The sequence below is a fragment of the Argiope bruennichi genome, chromosome 7, assembly GCF_947563725.1.
Source record: "Argiope bruennichi chromosome 7, qqArgBrue1.1, whole genome shotgun sequence".
NCBI classification, from domain to species: domain Eukaryota; kingdom Metazoa; phylum Arthropoda; class Arachnida; order Araneae; family Araneidae; genus Argiope; species Argiope bruennichi.
Window position 1 is genome coordinate 83343161 of NC_079157.1, and position 17080 is coordinate 83360240.

General features: G+C 28.0%; 1 protein-coding gene across 1 annotated transcript in view; it reads right to left on the reverse strand.

The window, feature by feature from the left end:
* LOC129976125 (acetylcholine receptor subunit beta-like 1) overlaps positions 1-14412 on the reverse strand; it is a 238979-nt gene extending 224567 nt beyond the window's left edge. The window contains exon 1 of the mRNA XM_056089525.1: positions 13817-14412. Within this exon, the coding sequence (XP_055945500.1) occupies positions 13817-13877 (61 nt within the window). The 5' untranslated portion in view covers positions 13878-14412. The remainder of the gene's footprint in view (positions 1-13816) is intronic.
* Positions 14413-17080: the final 2668 nt, after the last annotated feature.

A 17080-nucleotide genomic window follows, 5' to 3' on the forward strand; every position in this document is an offset into this window, starting at 1 on the left:
GTCAGAGTATTATTATTCTACATGTCATATTCTGTGCTTGTCCCATTTCAATAACAATCTTTTCATTTTGAAATGGTCTTGTCAGAAATATGATGTAATAACAAGTAACTCTTTTATAGAGATTACAAACTACAAGGCAGATATTTCTTTAAAATCTCTAAGCATTATTGCAAGAACAAAAAATAAGAAATCTGAAATGCAACAATTTATAAGCACTACCCTTAAACACTCGTTAATAATTAAAGTAAATGATCGCTGCACAATCTCCCATCCATCATGGGGAAAAAATCGGAAATGAATATTTCATTTTAGTTTAACGGGGAAAAGATGAATCAGCATAATGTATTGCCCTATTAGTTTTCTCTGTTAAAGAAAAGATGCAAACGCCACGCTCATTAGGAGATATGCAACAACAGGAAAACTTTTTTTTGGTCAAAAAATTGATGACTAGGAAAAACATACAATGGCAGATTTCCCACTTGGCAGAATAGGCAGCTACCTAAGGCTGCTGAGGCGAGAGAGGCCGCAGGCGGATTGATTGAAATGTTATTTATTTGGAAATTAAAATAATAACAAATTCGTAAACAATATAAACTTTTATTTAAAAAATACAACATGTAAAGAAGTAAAAATTATTATAAAATACTGTAATACTTTTAATACTTTGTTAAATAAAATTTGTCATGTCACTGTTTAATCACGATCACTTTGTTATTATAGTATTTTATAAACAACAATTTTCTACTGAAAAAATAATTTGTGTAACCATGTACTCATACCTTAAAAAAATAAAAATGTATGCATTTCATAAAATTAATAAAATATTAAAAAAATTAGCAAATAATCATTTACACGAAAAAATGTATTCAATGTGAAACTAAATCGACCAGTTTATTAAGAGAGGGGCTTCATAGTGTGCACTGCCTAAATCCGCCAATGAAAATAGATGTTTCTAGTTTCGTTTCTTAAAGAATGTAATAAATATATTAAAAGTAAATAATTTTATGAAGGTAACTAAATGAATTCCATTAATTGTCGCCAACTGTGAATCAAAATTGAATTTGATTTATCTAATCATTCCATATGCTGTATAGAATTGCGAGTTCTTTATTTTTATGTTTCCGTTGCTCCGGTTTGGTTCTTTACTCTTCTTAGAATGTCGCATGTAAACTACTACTTTAAGAAAAGTTAAATCTATAGTATATTATTCCAGCCCCTCAGCTTTTTAACACAATAATAATTTGACAACTTAACACGTTTTTAATGTCATAGCACATATTTTGTATCTGCCTAAATACAGAATCAATTATTTTAGAAAAGCTTTTATTACAATAGAAAATTACTCAGAAATATAATTTTTCCTTTCAGCTTTCACCAGTGGCGTGACTAAGGTGAGGTAGACAGGGCATGTGCCCTGGATGCAATTGGGAATCAATTCGTTGCATTTAAAATAAAATTAAGTTACTAATAAATTCTTATTCCCTAGAATTTTAAAAATTAAAATTTCTTCAACAAAATGTGAGAAAATTAAGTCTTACGTAGTTGAGAATTAACTTATTAAAAACTCTCGGATATTTATTAGTGGCTGACAGTTTATGGTTATTTTATGTGTTAAACAGATTCAATTAAAATAAAACTCAGATAACTTCATTTTCTTTTTGCAAGAAAAGCAAGGAGAAGAGATTTAAAATCTTTCGGCTTTATGTAAAAAGAAATAGCTTCACAGCAGCATAAACCAGAAATTGTATAAATTGTATAAATTTCAAAACCTTTCAACAATAGTATCATGCGTATTTCAGAAAAGAATCATTTTTTAAATATATGCGCAGTAAAACAGATTAACGCAAACTACGTTCCTGAAATTCGAATCATGGTTAGAAACCATATTTATGACAAATGTAACTAAGACAATTATCACACGATAAAATAATGAAAAGTAAATACGTGTAATAAAATCAAAGTTTTTTTCTTATTTGGAGTGTCAACTGAAAACGAGGTAAAAATCACAGTATCAGATTAGATAAAAATATGTTCGAAAGGTTATATTTATTTCCCTTCATTGAAGGCCACAATTAATCAGAAAAAAGGTCAACAGTATTTTGAAAGATCGATTTTTGGAAATTTTGACTAATACTTTTGATTCCTAAATAGCGAAAATAATTTTCATTTAAAATAAAGGGATTTGCTTGTGAATTATAAGCAATAATAAACTATATATGATTTAAGATGGTGTAGATACAATAACCAAACATTCTTGCAAACACAGATTCATAAATTCATTTCTTTATCTTTTTTTACAAAAAAATTATGTGAGGTAGCTCTGCTGATACTTTTGACGATAGAAGCCTCAACGGCAAGTTCGAAAGATCTTTTAGCTATCGAACACATATTTTCACATCACAAAACTTCAGTGAGGCAAGAGCTGCGAGTTTAGTTCTTTTGAGTGTAAACTGATTTCAACGAAATCACAAACACTTTCGCGTCGATAAAAGCAAGAGAGGGAGGAATTCCCTACATCTAAAGACTCCAAAAAATTTCGGAAGTAATGTATCCACTTCACTAGTATCTAATTTTTTTTTTTATATACGTATATATAAAATTATAACAAAGTACATTTTACATGTCATAGACAAATTAATATTGCGTTTATTTTAAATAAAATCAGATCTTTTGAGTTTTTCTTAATTTATATCTTTATATTTTATTTTTAATTTATATTTCTCTCATTTATGGAAAGTTCTACATTAAATTTTTAAAATTAGAATGAGGAAAATTGTCTGTCTGCATAAGTTTAGAGTAAAGTTTTTGAACTGATTTCATAAAATTTGTTTTCCGAACATTTTTTTTGAAATATTTTTATGACGCATTTTATATTTAAGAGTTGCCGATCATTTGAAGTTATTTGTAATGTTTAATTCATAACAATTCCATGATATTTTATATATTATTATTTAAGATACTTGTTTTTTTATTATTCCCAGAAAAATCCTCAAAGTATAAATCAAAAGCTTTTTTCAAAATATATATATATATATATATATATATATATATATATTACTTTATCAACAAGCAAACAGAATCTCAAAATGAAATTTCGTTCGGAGAAAAATCTTTCGCGTATCTTCAAAAAATAAATAAATAAATAAGATGAAAAAGCTTAAGACTAGTAATTAAATTAAAAGTAAAAGTAATTTAATAAAAAAATTTAAAATAAAATCTAGAGTAAAAAAAAGCTGAAAAAAGCACAAAAATATCACATTTTGAACTGCACTTCATATTTTCAAAGTATCTTAAGATATGTTTAAAGGATATTTAAGATTAATTAGCAAATCAACAAATTTGTTTTGCTATACAAGCACGTTAAATTAAAACTATTTTGTATTGACGGAAACTACTTTCATATTTAATCTTTGACTCCGTGGCTATAAAAATAAATCCAAAATAACTTGAATCAATAAAATTCATAACAAAAATTGTATTAATTTTCCTTAAAGCATAAAAAAGAGAAAAATAATCATTGAATTATTAGTAATTTGGAACCCAAATTGTGAAAAAAAATCTATACTTTTTTAAATACTTTTAGAAGTAGTTTGAAAAATATACATATCATGGGTAACGCAATTAAAATGACCAAGTAAAAAAATGAATAATTGTACTCTTATTGTTTTAACATGTCATCTCTGTAGCATAAAAATGAATGCATAAATATATATTCAGAATATTTTATGACTGAAGATAGATATAATTTATCTGCGCAATCTTTTCAGTAATATTTTAAAATAGCGAAAACACAAATAATTTTGATCGTTTTTAGTTGTATACCGACAATATTTTCTCATATAAAATATTAGAATACCTTTTGGTAAAATTTAGAAAACAATATCTAATAAGAAATATCAAAGTAGAAATCAATTTTGGAAACTGAATTTATTTTTAATCTTTATTGCTTTTTCTTCTCGTTACTTTCTACGGTCATTACTATTTTGTTCTCTCACTTTTAGGAAAGTTGCATCAATATGTTTCCTTGTACATTTAAATTGTAAATAAAATGAATTTCCTATTTATGTTTTGATTTCTAATATTATTTTACTGAGTTATGATACTTTGTTCTGGATCCTAATCCAATATCATAATGTTTTTATTTAATAACTGATTTTTCACGTAATAAGTGACTATTTATGACAGTGATAAATAAATCCTATTCTTTGATAATGCTTGTCATATTTATTCTATTCATCATTTTATGTCTATAACATAAATATTTATTTAATTCATTTTATATCTATAACATAAAAATTATTTCCAAAAAAAAGAATAATTAACTCTCAAAATATTCTTTTGATGATCGTACTAACGTCGTTAATTCTTCTAGTCTTTATTTAATTTTTCCTTCTATAACTAAAACATAAAAATTATTCTTTTCATGCCGAAATGATTAATTTTATCTTTCAAGATGTTCTTTTGATAGTCATAATGCCAGACCATTTATTTATTTCAATTTATTACAGCGTCTTGAAATATTACTTTAATATTGCTCCTTTACCTCTTGATTCACTATTTTTTTTTATTTTGTTAATATATGACATATTCTGTATTACGAATTTACTATAGAATACCATAGTTCGACTTTCTGTTTATTAATCTATATTGTTCTGATTAATTAAAAATCGTTAATCTAAAATTCCACATTCGATAGATAGATTTTGCTTTCGCTGTTTAATAGGTTGGTTGATCAGATGTCTTGGTTGTTAAACAATTAATGCTGATAGTGACTCAATTATGTGACTTAAAGATAATTTTGTGGCTGTGATATCGAATGCAGTTAATTATTTCGTTAATTCTTCATAAATGGATGAAGGCTAATAAATTCCGTGAAATTATGAACATAGAAATAGTTTATTTATTATAAATTATGACACACCAGTCAGTAAACTTTTAAGAGTGTACTAAGTTTATAAGAGTGGACTAGATCATTCTAAAATAATCTTGAATTTCATTGCATTACAGAAAGTGTCATAAGAACGGATGGACGAAATAATTTTCTTGAGTTAGTATGACATAACAGCTAGAAAATCTAACGATGAGGAAACAATTTAGTTTCATAAACTTTTAAAATAAAACTAGTATCGCTCATTTTAATATTGTTTTGCTTTTTCTAATGAGATAGACTTCAGTTGCTAGTTTTCCTGTTACATAATTTACATTTTAGTTGCATACCGAGTATATGATGAAAGATATTGCATATTTTTATAGTATAGTAAAAGAGGCCTAATAATTGTTCAATTTTTTCCCATCAATTCTTACTAAAATTCATAAAACATTAGAAATATTTTATAATGCGATTAGATTTTTATCGGAATTTAGATACCGCTAATGAGTTCATATCAGAATTTTATTTGTGAAAAATGTTACGAATAGGGCACGCGAGTTATTTTCTTCATGTTAAAGTGAAAGGAATAAAGTGTTCTCCAGAATATAAAATGTTTCGATTTAGAGAATTTTTTTTTATCATTCTTTTCTTCGGTTCGAAACAATAATTAGCAGCCATGTCCCCTCCCCCCTTCATTTCATAAGAACACTGCAAGAGCGAAAAAGTTTGAGATTAAGTTTCTCATTCATTTAAAAATTAATAGTGTAAACAACTTTTATTGAATTCCAAACCGTTCGTTGCTTTTTCTACAGATTTTATTTAAATAATACAAGGAGTAAAAAAAGAGTATTCAGAATTTCGGTAAAAATTTTTTGAAATGCAGCACTAAGTTTCTTTATAAATTTTTTTCATTTTATGAATGTTGTCTTTTTAAAAAAATTTATTAGTTTTTTTTTTGTTGTTGTTGTTTATCGCTGACGATTTTTTTTTGTGTGCGCTTTTACTAACTAACTCTAAATTAAATACTTATTATTTTCAATTTAGCGAAGTAAAATTATTCATAGTATGTCATTCGAAACCACATAAAAGTGATTACAAACAGCACGAAGAATGGGAATGATCAAATTATTTTTAACGGTATTATTCAACTTTTTATTCATTTTTATATTTAAATAATTATTAAAAAAATCATGAAATCAAATTATGAGAGATTTTCAAAGGCAAGCGAAAAATTTTTAATTTATTTATTTCATATTTCTCTAAAATTATTATCAGCAAATAAAAAATATAGTTTTAAAAATTTGGTTTTTCAAAAAAATGTAAACATTATTATCAGCAAATAAAAAAATATAGTTTTAAAAGTTTGGCTTTTCAAAAAAATGTATTTCAATTGTAATTTTTTTATATTGTATTTCAACGAAATAAAAAAGCTCTTATTTCTCCAGACATAAAATAGAATCTATAATAGAATTCTAAGAACAGAGCATTTAAAAAATTCTGTGGAATCATGAAACTTGAATTAAAACATTTAATACAATATTTTTGATAGAAAATTTTTAGAAAAAATAATGTTAAAAGCTTATAATACATAGTTATGGGTGAAATATAGTTTTGTAACAATGAACGGCAATTTTTTAAAATCTCTTTTCCTATTCTCATGTAGTAAGCATAGCTGAAGTATTTCATTGACTTATTTAGCATTAACTAATATACCTGCTTTGGATGGAAATATTTTCATGTTTAATTTTAACGGTATTATGTTAAAATTAAAAAATCTGTATAATTATATTTATCCCTTGAAATATAGTTGCTACTTCTTTGTTGTATATTAGAAAAATTACAGACTACCAAACGATATTTAAAACCTGCCGAAAGCTTATTTTTGCCATTAAGATATTAAGAATTTTTGAAAAAATTATACGAAATTTAATCAAATAGTGCGAGTGGCAACTCGAAAACTAATAAATAAAATAAAATATCTGCCATATTTTTATTCGTATTAATGATAAAATAACAGTTTTCATACATGAAAACATAATTTTAAGTTAGCAAAAAGTTCATTTTTTAATTAATTATTAAGAAAATTTTATTAAATTATTTGGCAACACTAATGATAAAATAATAGTTCTATGCATGAAAAAGTAATTTTAAGTTAATAAAATGTTTATTTTTCAATAAATTGCCACGAAACTTTTATTAAAATTTTCCGCAAATTTATGAGTAAAATTTGAAGAAACTTATTCAACAATTAGAAATTCCATAGCTTACAAAGTATTTAAAAATGTCTATTTTCGTATATGTAATTCAGTTTCCAAAATTTGTGTAAATCACAAGCATATATATTGAAACTTATTTACGAACAGTCATTTTTTTCTACGAATATTTTTATATGGTATATGAAAAGAACCAATAAATTGCATTATATAAATAAGAAGTAAGAAATAAAAAACAATTCGTAATGTTGCCTGAAAATCCAAATGTATTTTAATATCACATTACATATGTATCCATTTCATCCGCCAATTTGATTATGTGAAATGTTTTTATGTTTTATTTATATATATATATATATATATATATATATATATATATATATATATGTTCGTATTTCTTTTATGTTGCCCTTATTCATAGCGCAAAAAAAAGTTTGACTGCACTTAAAATTTGTATCCCTTAGTTTGCAGTTGAAATATAAAATACAAAAAGAGCAATTTTTTATAAAAATTTCTTTAAAATTTCTTTAAATTTAATAAAAATTTTTAGCTGGTAATAATTATATGTCAGTTAATATTTGCGTTATCATTACAAGTTTTGCAAATTTTCATTTGCGTCTCATAAAATGACAGGTTTAATATAATTTCTACAGTAGATGAGTATGTATTAATAAACCCTTGTCTTTTCCTCTATTATCTAATTAGATTATTACCTTTCGTTTTTGAAATGTTCTGTCCAACTGATTCAATTAAGATTTCATAGAATATTTATTTATGGATTATGTGTGATTTTTGTATCGAATCATAGCCTCCTTGACTGATTTAACTTCATCTTATAAGCTTGAGAAATTATAATTTGATGACGATAGGAAAGCACGCATACGTTAATCTTAATTCAGATGGAATCTGAATTATTACTCAATAATTATAGTCTCTATCCAATTTAATATAGGATATTTACAATGAAATATATATTTCTACTTTTAAATTAAAGATCGAAGAAATCTCAAAATATCCCTCTAAAATGGAAATTCTGGGAAAGAAGGAAGTATGTGTTTTACATAATTTTTAAATCAAATGGGAAATCAATGGGTCTTTTTTAATAGCATATTTAGTTAGAGTTCTTCAATATTAACTAAAATTCTAGTTATCGCTTATGAGATACTGCAATGGTACAAGAGAGCAAAATTATCTACTGAGTAATCAGAGGATTAGTCGAGTTCCATTGAAGGGAGAGTGAATGGTTTAACTTTACAATAGCTGCACCAATCAGTGTCAAAATCGTAAGATTCTGTTTTTTCACCAGGTAAAAAAAAATAGAATCCTATTATTTATATCAGCAAAAAAGTTAAAACTTTAAAACTTAATACATTCACTAACATGGTTTATACTTGTGATTGGATCATCGACTTTATTCTATGAGTCCTTCTTTGCTGTCTCTTAACTAGAAGAGAATGGGTCATCTACACAGACTAGGAGTGAACTAATTATATTGTAAGCGTGAATCGCAGGTGAATCACGCTGTAGCCAACGAGTTAATATAAAACATTTTGAGAATCAATTTAGCTCACATCTAGGCATGATCACAAAATGATAAGTATCATTGCTAATACTCCGAGTTATCACTGTAAAGTCCAATTGTCATTTTTATAAGACATATGATTCGTATATCTTAAATATGTTAACCTATATAATTTGAGCGTTTCTAACAGACGAAAGTATTTTTTTCCTCAATTTTTTTTCCTTCTATATTTACACAATATGGCACATCTTGTGTTTAACTTCATCAAGCAATGAAGAGGATGAAAATTGTTTTTTTTTTTGGAAGAATACTTCTTAAATTTCACTATAGAAAATTATTAATATAAGCATCAAATTCTATATTTCATACATCTCGTCTGTAGCTCCTTTGAGTAATCACCTTCACGTGCATGCTAACAAACGTACCTACAGACAATCAATTTAATTCAATGATTATTAAACTCAATGACTATTTTATTCAACTAAATAATTTCCTTCCATCCGGTTTTTTACATTTTTAAGTTATCGAGTTCAGTCAGATACAATAGATGATTTAAAAAAAAAACACTTTTGGTCTTTTTTCGGACTTCTTCGGTAAGTCTGAAATGTGGATATTCGACAAAATCTCGTAGTCAAATCTTTTTTAAAGTACAATGGGCTCCAGATTTCTTGAAACAAAAAGGAAGCACTAATATGCAGACTGCAAATTATGTATTAAAATTTTAAAATTAAACCAAATATATAAATTATTCTCCTTTTAAAGCAACTGTCGTTTTTTGTGTGCGATTGTAATTAAAATATGAATAAAATTTAGAATACTGCTATGATTTTAACTTTATAAATGTATGTGATAATTTACTTTTCATTACACAGGTTTTTTCTAATTTTTATTTTTTTTCTAATCTTTACCTTTTATTTACGCTACTTAAAATAAGACTGATATCTTAATAATATGATACGGTATTGAAATGTTTAAATAAAGGTATTCAAAAAAAAAAAGGAAAAGCGTAACTCCTACTGCAAGCAGTAGATATAATCAAAAAGTAGAAATAAAAGTCTTTCCTTATTAATTAAAGTATTCATTTAAAAAAATCCTTTTCCCTGGGCTTATTTTTCACCAAAACTTAACTATCGATACAAAAATAAAATTGAAATATTGATAGTAAAATAATACGGTAAATGAAAAATTCAAATTTACCAGTTTTTTAGAATTACCTTGGATCTATATTTTCTTTGAAAAATTTTTTTTTATTTTTTATTGTTTCGGTTGAAATCCGACACTCTTTTCTAAGAACATTTTATATCTAGTAAAAGAAATATACTTTATACAAGAATACTATACCCAATTGCATGAAAAAAAATTTAAGAAGTCATTCTAAGAACACAATCTACTTCCTATGAAGATATAAGTCAATAATATTTTGAAAAAATTAGTAACTTTTTTGATAACTTTTTTTAGTTAATTTTCTGAAAAACTAACAAATTAAGATTCTTAATTCTTTTCATAGATTCCTTCTATCACAAGTACTATATTTTATGACTATTTTAAACCACACCTGGATTCGATGAACATATTACATATCATTTTACATACGAATAACTAGCTGGTTTGGTCTCCCCGAAGCTTTATTGCATACTCTCCAATAAATTTCCCTGCGTACTATTAACCGTATATCATCGGTAAGCCATCATTACAAATGAATTGTTAGAGTGCAATACTTTGCTATTATCTTTGTAAATAATCTCTAGAATGCTGTTAATACATAAGTATTAAAAATCCCAATATATATTTTGGGTGCCTTTCTTCTGGCCAATTAGAAACAAAATTTGACGCACAACCACAATTGTGGTAACAAACTCATATACTCTATTTCCTATATTTTAGTCGGTACGTTCCTGTGTTATTGCTTTTACATACTTGTAAAAGTACAGACTGACAAACAACCAATTCTTTCACAGGTTTGCTTTAAAATTTAATACATATCTACTCTATTGATGTTAAATTGGTGTACCATATTTTTTAAAAAAAACTCGCTTCATTTTGTAGTTATCTTGTTATATTCGGACAGACAGACAAACAAACTTCCTCTGAATAGATTTCGTTCAATTTTGATAGAAATATATAAATTTTAAGTAGAGACTATGTGCAAATTTCATCAATCTAGCTCAAATCATTTTTGAATTATTGTGTTCACAGACTGACTGACTGACAGATAGATGGACAGTTATAATTTGAAAATGTGTTTTTCGGATTCACAGAAATTTGTTAAAATCACGAGTTCACATTTTGTTAATGATTATAATACTTTCTTTTTGTATCATCATACAGAACGAAGTAAAAAACGAATTTCACCAGCATTTAAAAAAATTCGACCTTGTTTTTTAAAGCTGAATTGTTAATTTTTAAAGATATTGAATGACCTCTCCGTAGGTATTCTTAGATATTTGTTGTACATCTCCTTGGTATTTGTACATCTCCTTATGTATTTGTTGAATAATATTGTAAGTAGTTTTAGAAGATTATCAAAGTTCCAAATCAGTTACAATTCTTAAGTGTCATTACGATTGCAGTTTGGATTTTATGAATTTTTGGAAAGATTATTACCTTAAGGTTAATCGACTAAATTTTTTATTCATTCAATCATATGATATTCCTTTTTCATATAATGCATTCATATAATTTAGTTTTCCTTGGTGAATCCACCATAAGGTATAATTTCAGTACATTTATAGGAGAACTAATGAGGTTGTATTGTCTTTTTCTACACTTCCATCATCATTCGTCCTTTATTATAAATACCAAATACTTGATTAGCGTCTATATGATATTACATTAAATCAATTAAAGTAGCATTTTTTCGGTTAATACCTCTTTTCCGATTTTATTTTTTTATCAATAATATTCAAACAAAAAAATTTTAATTATTTAAACCCAAAGTTCTTCTTTTAAATGATTTTTAATTAATATTTAAAAGATATTTTTGTTATTTTTTCATGTAATCGAATTACATGATTAGATGCATAATATATATAATATTCATTAAATTATTGTTCAACATATTTATAATTTTTTTTTGCCATAAGAAATAAAATATTTCTCTGACAACTTTTTTCAGCATTATTATCATATAAACTTTATGCAATTACTTCCTAAAAGCATAGGACGCCTTATCTTAATGATGTTAAACATGTCAATTGCATTTATACTCATGTCAATTGCATTTATATAAAACCGCTATCCTTAAATATCTGGGATATGAATTAAAGGTTAGAAATATACGAGATATAGGTTCGAAAAAAAGTTATTAAATATAAATTTAATAACTTTTTTTAAATGAATATTCTATCCCATATTTTTTAATTCAATCGGGAACTGTAAATTTGTAATATATTGAACTGGTATAACACAAGAGTCGTAAAACTAAACTATCAATCTGAAAACTTTAGAATATAAATTTGAATAAATTTAACTAACAACTGAGGTTTGGAAAAAATTAATATCGATGGTAAAATGATCCAACTGAATATCTAAATTTCAAATCTTTCTACTTGAGATAATGTTATCTGATATATTCTGCCAGGACCTGTAAAGCTGTTTTATTTTGAACTTGTAATCCACCAAAAATTATAAAAGATAACAATTTGTCGATGTGATAAATTTAGGATATAAATGTAAATGAATATGCCTTAAAGCTATGATTTTTAAAAAAAGAAACCCTCAATATTGGAGTGATCAAAACGAATGAAAATTTATGTTCCAATTTCACACTTTTGCATCATAAACTAATGATGTCTGTTGCAATCAGTCAGTTTTTTTATAGCATAATATTTGTTCAAATTACTTTTATAAGAAGGTAAAAGTAAATATAGAATTACCATTAATGGCTACGAGTTCTTTAGTCAACTGTATTATTCTGTATAACTCTGTTTGTAGAAACAAAAACAAAAAACTGTTTATAAAAATTGCTTTTATAAACTGTTTATATGTGTTCATACCAAATCTTGTTAAGATCAGATGAAAACATAGTTATTAGAATTTCTCAAAAGTTTTCAAGAAATACTAAAAAAAATTACTAAGTTCAATCTCATCTGATGTATCATGCCTCTTAAATGTACTTTTTTTATAATCTTAAAGCCTTTCTCCTACATATCCTCTGTTATTTTTGTTTGTATAATTATCAAAATTTTCAAACAATAGGTGAATTTACAAATTAAATTCTAGCATCTGCTGTATTCGAATACTTCATAAAATTACCAATTTTTCTGTGTTTTAGTAGCTCAGAGATATCAAAAATGGGGATAAAAATCATAAATGAATCTCTTTATGCGATAGAAAATTTTGTATCTCATTCTGATTCTTAAACTATTTTTAAACTTCTATGTATTTATTCAATTTGATAATCCTATCAAAATCGTTAGCAACGTTCATAGGTGAAAATCGTTGAATCTATATCGCAACTCTTTGTGAACGGTGAATTCTATGACTAACCATCATCAGGAGTTTAAGAAAACACAGCTAAGTAAGATTAATTAATTCCTAAAAAGACAATCATATTTATGATAATAAAATAAAGAATTGAGATAAATATAACTGCCTTTATAAAGTCATTTCTGATTTGGTATGTTTTTCTTCAAAATTTCTAAAACGAACTTTTTCTTGATTTAAAGTCATTGAATATATACTACCACTCTTAAAATGTGAATTTAAGATCCAATCGTTAATAATATAATAGTTTTGAGGTAAAGGCACTGAAAGGCTCATCGAGTTCATCGCCCTAATAAAGATGATAGGTAATATAAATTAGTGACAACTGCATGGTGATCTAAGGATACTGAAAATGACAACTAAAATTCATTCGCAATTTCATAAAAAATAGAAGAAAGCAGAAAATAAAGAATTTGGATAAACAAAATAGCATTTACAAAATCATTTCCTATTTGACATGTTCTTCTTCAAAATTTTTAAAACAAATTCTTTCTTCATTTAAAGTTATTGAATATGTTCTACCACTCTTGAAATGTGAATTTATGATCCATTTGTTAATAATTTATAGTTTTGAGGTAAAGGGAGCGCACTGAAAGGGATAATTAATGTTATCGAGTTCATTGCCTTGATACTTCTGTACGTCAGTGGATACTGAAAGTAACCGCTAAAAATCGTTCTCAAATTCATCAAAAATAGAATTGAAAAAAGCAGAAAATAAGACCTTACCTATAGAAGTGAGAAAGCTTAAGCAGCCAATTACCAGTCCGAGGAGGCACTTGTATTTCATGGCTTCTACGGCCTCTATCAAAGCATAACTCCCTCCGCTCTGTTTCCTAATTTAAAAAGTTCAAGCTGTTCATCGATTTCATTTCGATTAATATTCCACGTGTCCGTCTGTTTACCTTGTAGTCAGTTTTTTTAAGGGGTGATCAAGCACTCTGGATGGTAGCACCTGTGAATTATACTTCGATGGATTGAAATCAAGCCGATAGGATTCGGCTTAAAGACAAATGTCGAAACTTTTCTGTTTATGCCTAATATCTTCACCCCAGTGTCCTGAGCATCAACGCTGATGAATAGATAAGGTGCTTTGAAAGAAAAAAGAACAGAAAGGTTATCCTGAAGCTTCAATAAAGTCTGTCAACAACCTGGTGCAAGATATAGAACAGTGCAAGGTTCCATCATTAAAAATTAGTGTGTTGCCGAGAATGTCGAGTCGGATATCGGAAAGTATCCGTTATCATCAAGTGCTGGATTATACTATATGAAAGGTAAGAATAAGGTTGTATTTCTGTAACCAAACATGCAAGGAGTAAAACTTCTTGAGTGCTAATAGAACGAACACTTATAAATTGATGAAGAGAGAAGAGCAATTGATTGTTTCGTATTTCAAGCTTTCCAAAGAATTTTTTTCAAAGGCTGCAAATTGCCCTTGCTTTCTAATCTAATCTGTTGTGCTAAGCCTTTCCTTCTACTAGAAGACAAAGTTTGTAGAACCGCTGACAAGTGGGGTATAGAAAAGAATCCACAGAATCTACACGCTCTTGATGCTTCAGACTGACTACAAGTTTCGGATTGGCACAGTTCGTGACTGTCATACACTTGGTAGATACACAAATAGCGCCGCGCTCTTCGTTGTTTAGTCACTCGCATGTCTCGTCAGGGCTTAGAATTCCAACAGCTTGTTTATCCTAAGCACTGAGAACTTCCAAAAAAGAAAGAACATGTGGCTAGCAAGCAAATTTCAAATGCAGTTAAAACTAACATTAAATCCCCCATCGGCTTCATGCAGTTTGAGATGTAACTTTAATTTTGAAAAGAGGAATATCTTAATCATTGATTTAATTTTTCAAATTGATTGTTTTCTGTATCTTTGGAAAAATGCTTTATTAATATGTACTAAGAGAAGCGACTATTCCTTTCCTAAGTGTATGGATTTCGACAAAAAAAAAATTCAGTGGCAATAGTACAAAATGTCTACTAAATATCCAAAAGCTCTTGAAATTTATCTTTTTTGTCAGCCCTTGTAAATGTTCTACAATTTTAATGCACTGGAGTTACAAATCTTCCTACTTTTGTATAACACCCACTAACGCTTCTCAAAAAGTTGCTCAAAAACACTGCAAACGGTTGCCTTCGACAAGTGATGTGATTTTGTTTAATATAAAATTTATCAAGTAATGATCTTTTAACGTCTAAAATTGGGTAAAATAAAACTTGTATCTTTAATTCACAAGATTTCTAGCCTTTTTCGCAGAAATTAAGTCAAATAATAATCTGGTATTCTAGAGACCAAAACTTATACTATCTTACTAAACCGAAATTGCTTGAGTTTTTATCCACATAAATTGTGACAAGCAGTTTCACAGACACCACTCACCAAATTTTACCAAACTTTCTTTACAAAAGTTCTGTTAGGCAAGGTCATCTAGCATTCCATTAAACGGTCTTGGGGTCTTTTTAATGCACCAAAAACTACGAGACTTTTTACACTCACGAAATTCCTTTACGGTAGTTCAAAAGATCCAGTCTCTCTTCAGAAGATCTAAACGACGATCCGCGGTTTGGGGAAGTAGAGAACTCCAGAGGAGAAACACGATTGCAGTCAGTTTGACACACTTTTCAGCAGGTCCTGACCCTTTCAGGCCCGTCTCGTGGGGGGAACGGGTAAAAATCCCACCGAGGGGATGTTTCGACCACTCTCCTAGGGATGTCCCTTTTCTCTGTCGTCCGCCATTCTGTCCCACATTCTGTTCCGCACGCTGTCCTTCGTTTGAAGAGTTTCACCCACGTTGCCGTCGCGATTCGCTCTGAAAGGCTGGATTTTCCATCGACCCACGATTCCGGAGCGATACATTCCGGGAGAGGAGGAGGGATCAACATCCTCTCGCCTCCCGGATCAGGCGCATGCGCAAGGGAGGACTTTGGGTCCGTCGGATCGACAGAGACGTCCCCTGGTGGGGGGAAGAGGCACGACGTCGATATATTTCCTTTTTAGGTCTGTTTCTCCTTCTCTCTCTCTCTCTCTCTAGCTCGGCGTCTGTTCCCAGAGCCCAATTTGTTGCTGTTTTTCTTTTTCCATCGAAGGGGAGGCTCGTTTGCGATACTTTAAATGAAGGCTCAGGGAGATTTTTCTACTTGTAAATGCGATGTCTTGCATTATCTTTCGCGTAAGAGATGCATTTGGAGTCCTGCTGCAGTGTGGGCCACTCTAATCCTCCCGCTTTTGTTCTGTACATTTTTCTCTCCTTTTAGTTTGTTCGACGGTTGGGAAGGGGGATGTATTCGACCTCCTAGAGAGTGGTTTCTATTTCAGCGGAATGGAATGTTATTCAGATCTGATTAATGCTAATGCGAAGTTCGATGTTTGATGATTTCTGGTTACTTATTCTTAGTATAACTAATTTTGCCTTGCTTTTCAGCTACGGCCCCTCTTGCACGCTCAAAGATGATTTTATCCGGATTGAATGTTTCTCTTGCAGATTTTGCTGAAAAGTATAAAATCGCAATTTTCCATTTTCGCTTGAGTATTATTCCACTGCGTTTAACATTAGTCTTTCGTGATAATGTTTTTGAACGAGAATTCCATGCATTTCTTAAAGATATGAAATAAGCTATCAAGTTTCATCAAATTCTGGTTCATATAAAAAAAAATTAGATGAAATAAATTTTGCATTTGAAGAATGAAATATTATATTCATTTTTACACACACATTTGTAGTCAGTCCTTAATTTTATTTCAGAAAGATTTTCAACCAGAGTTACATTCATTAATGATCAATGCAACTTAACTATTTAATAATTATCTAATTTATTTGCGACAGTATGTTTTCAGATAAAATTAATTTTGTACATAAAAATTGAAACTTTTTAAATAAATTTTAAGCATTTAGATTATGAAGGGATGAATTCAGACAAATATATTAGAATATGCTTTCCCCTTTTCAACTAACTTGTATATGAAATTTACTAAAAAAAAAAGTATTATCA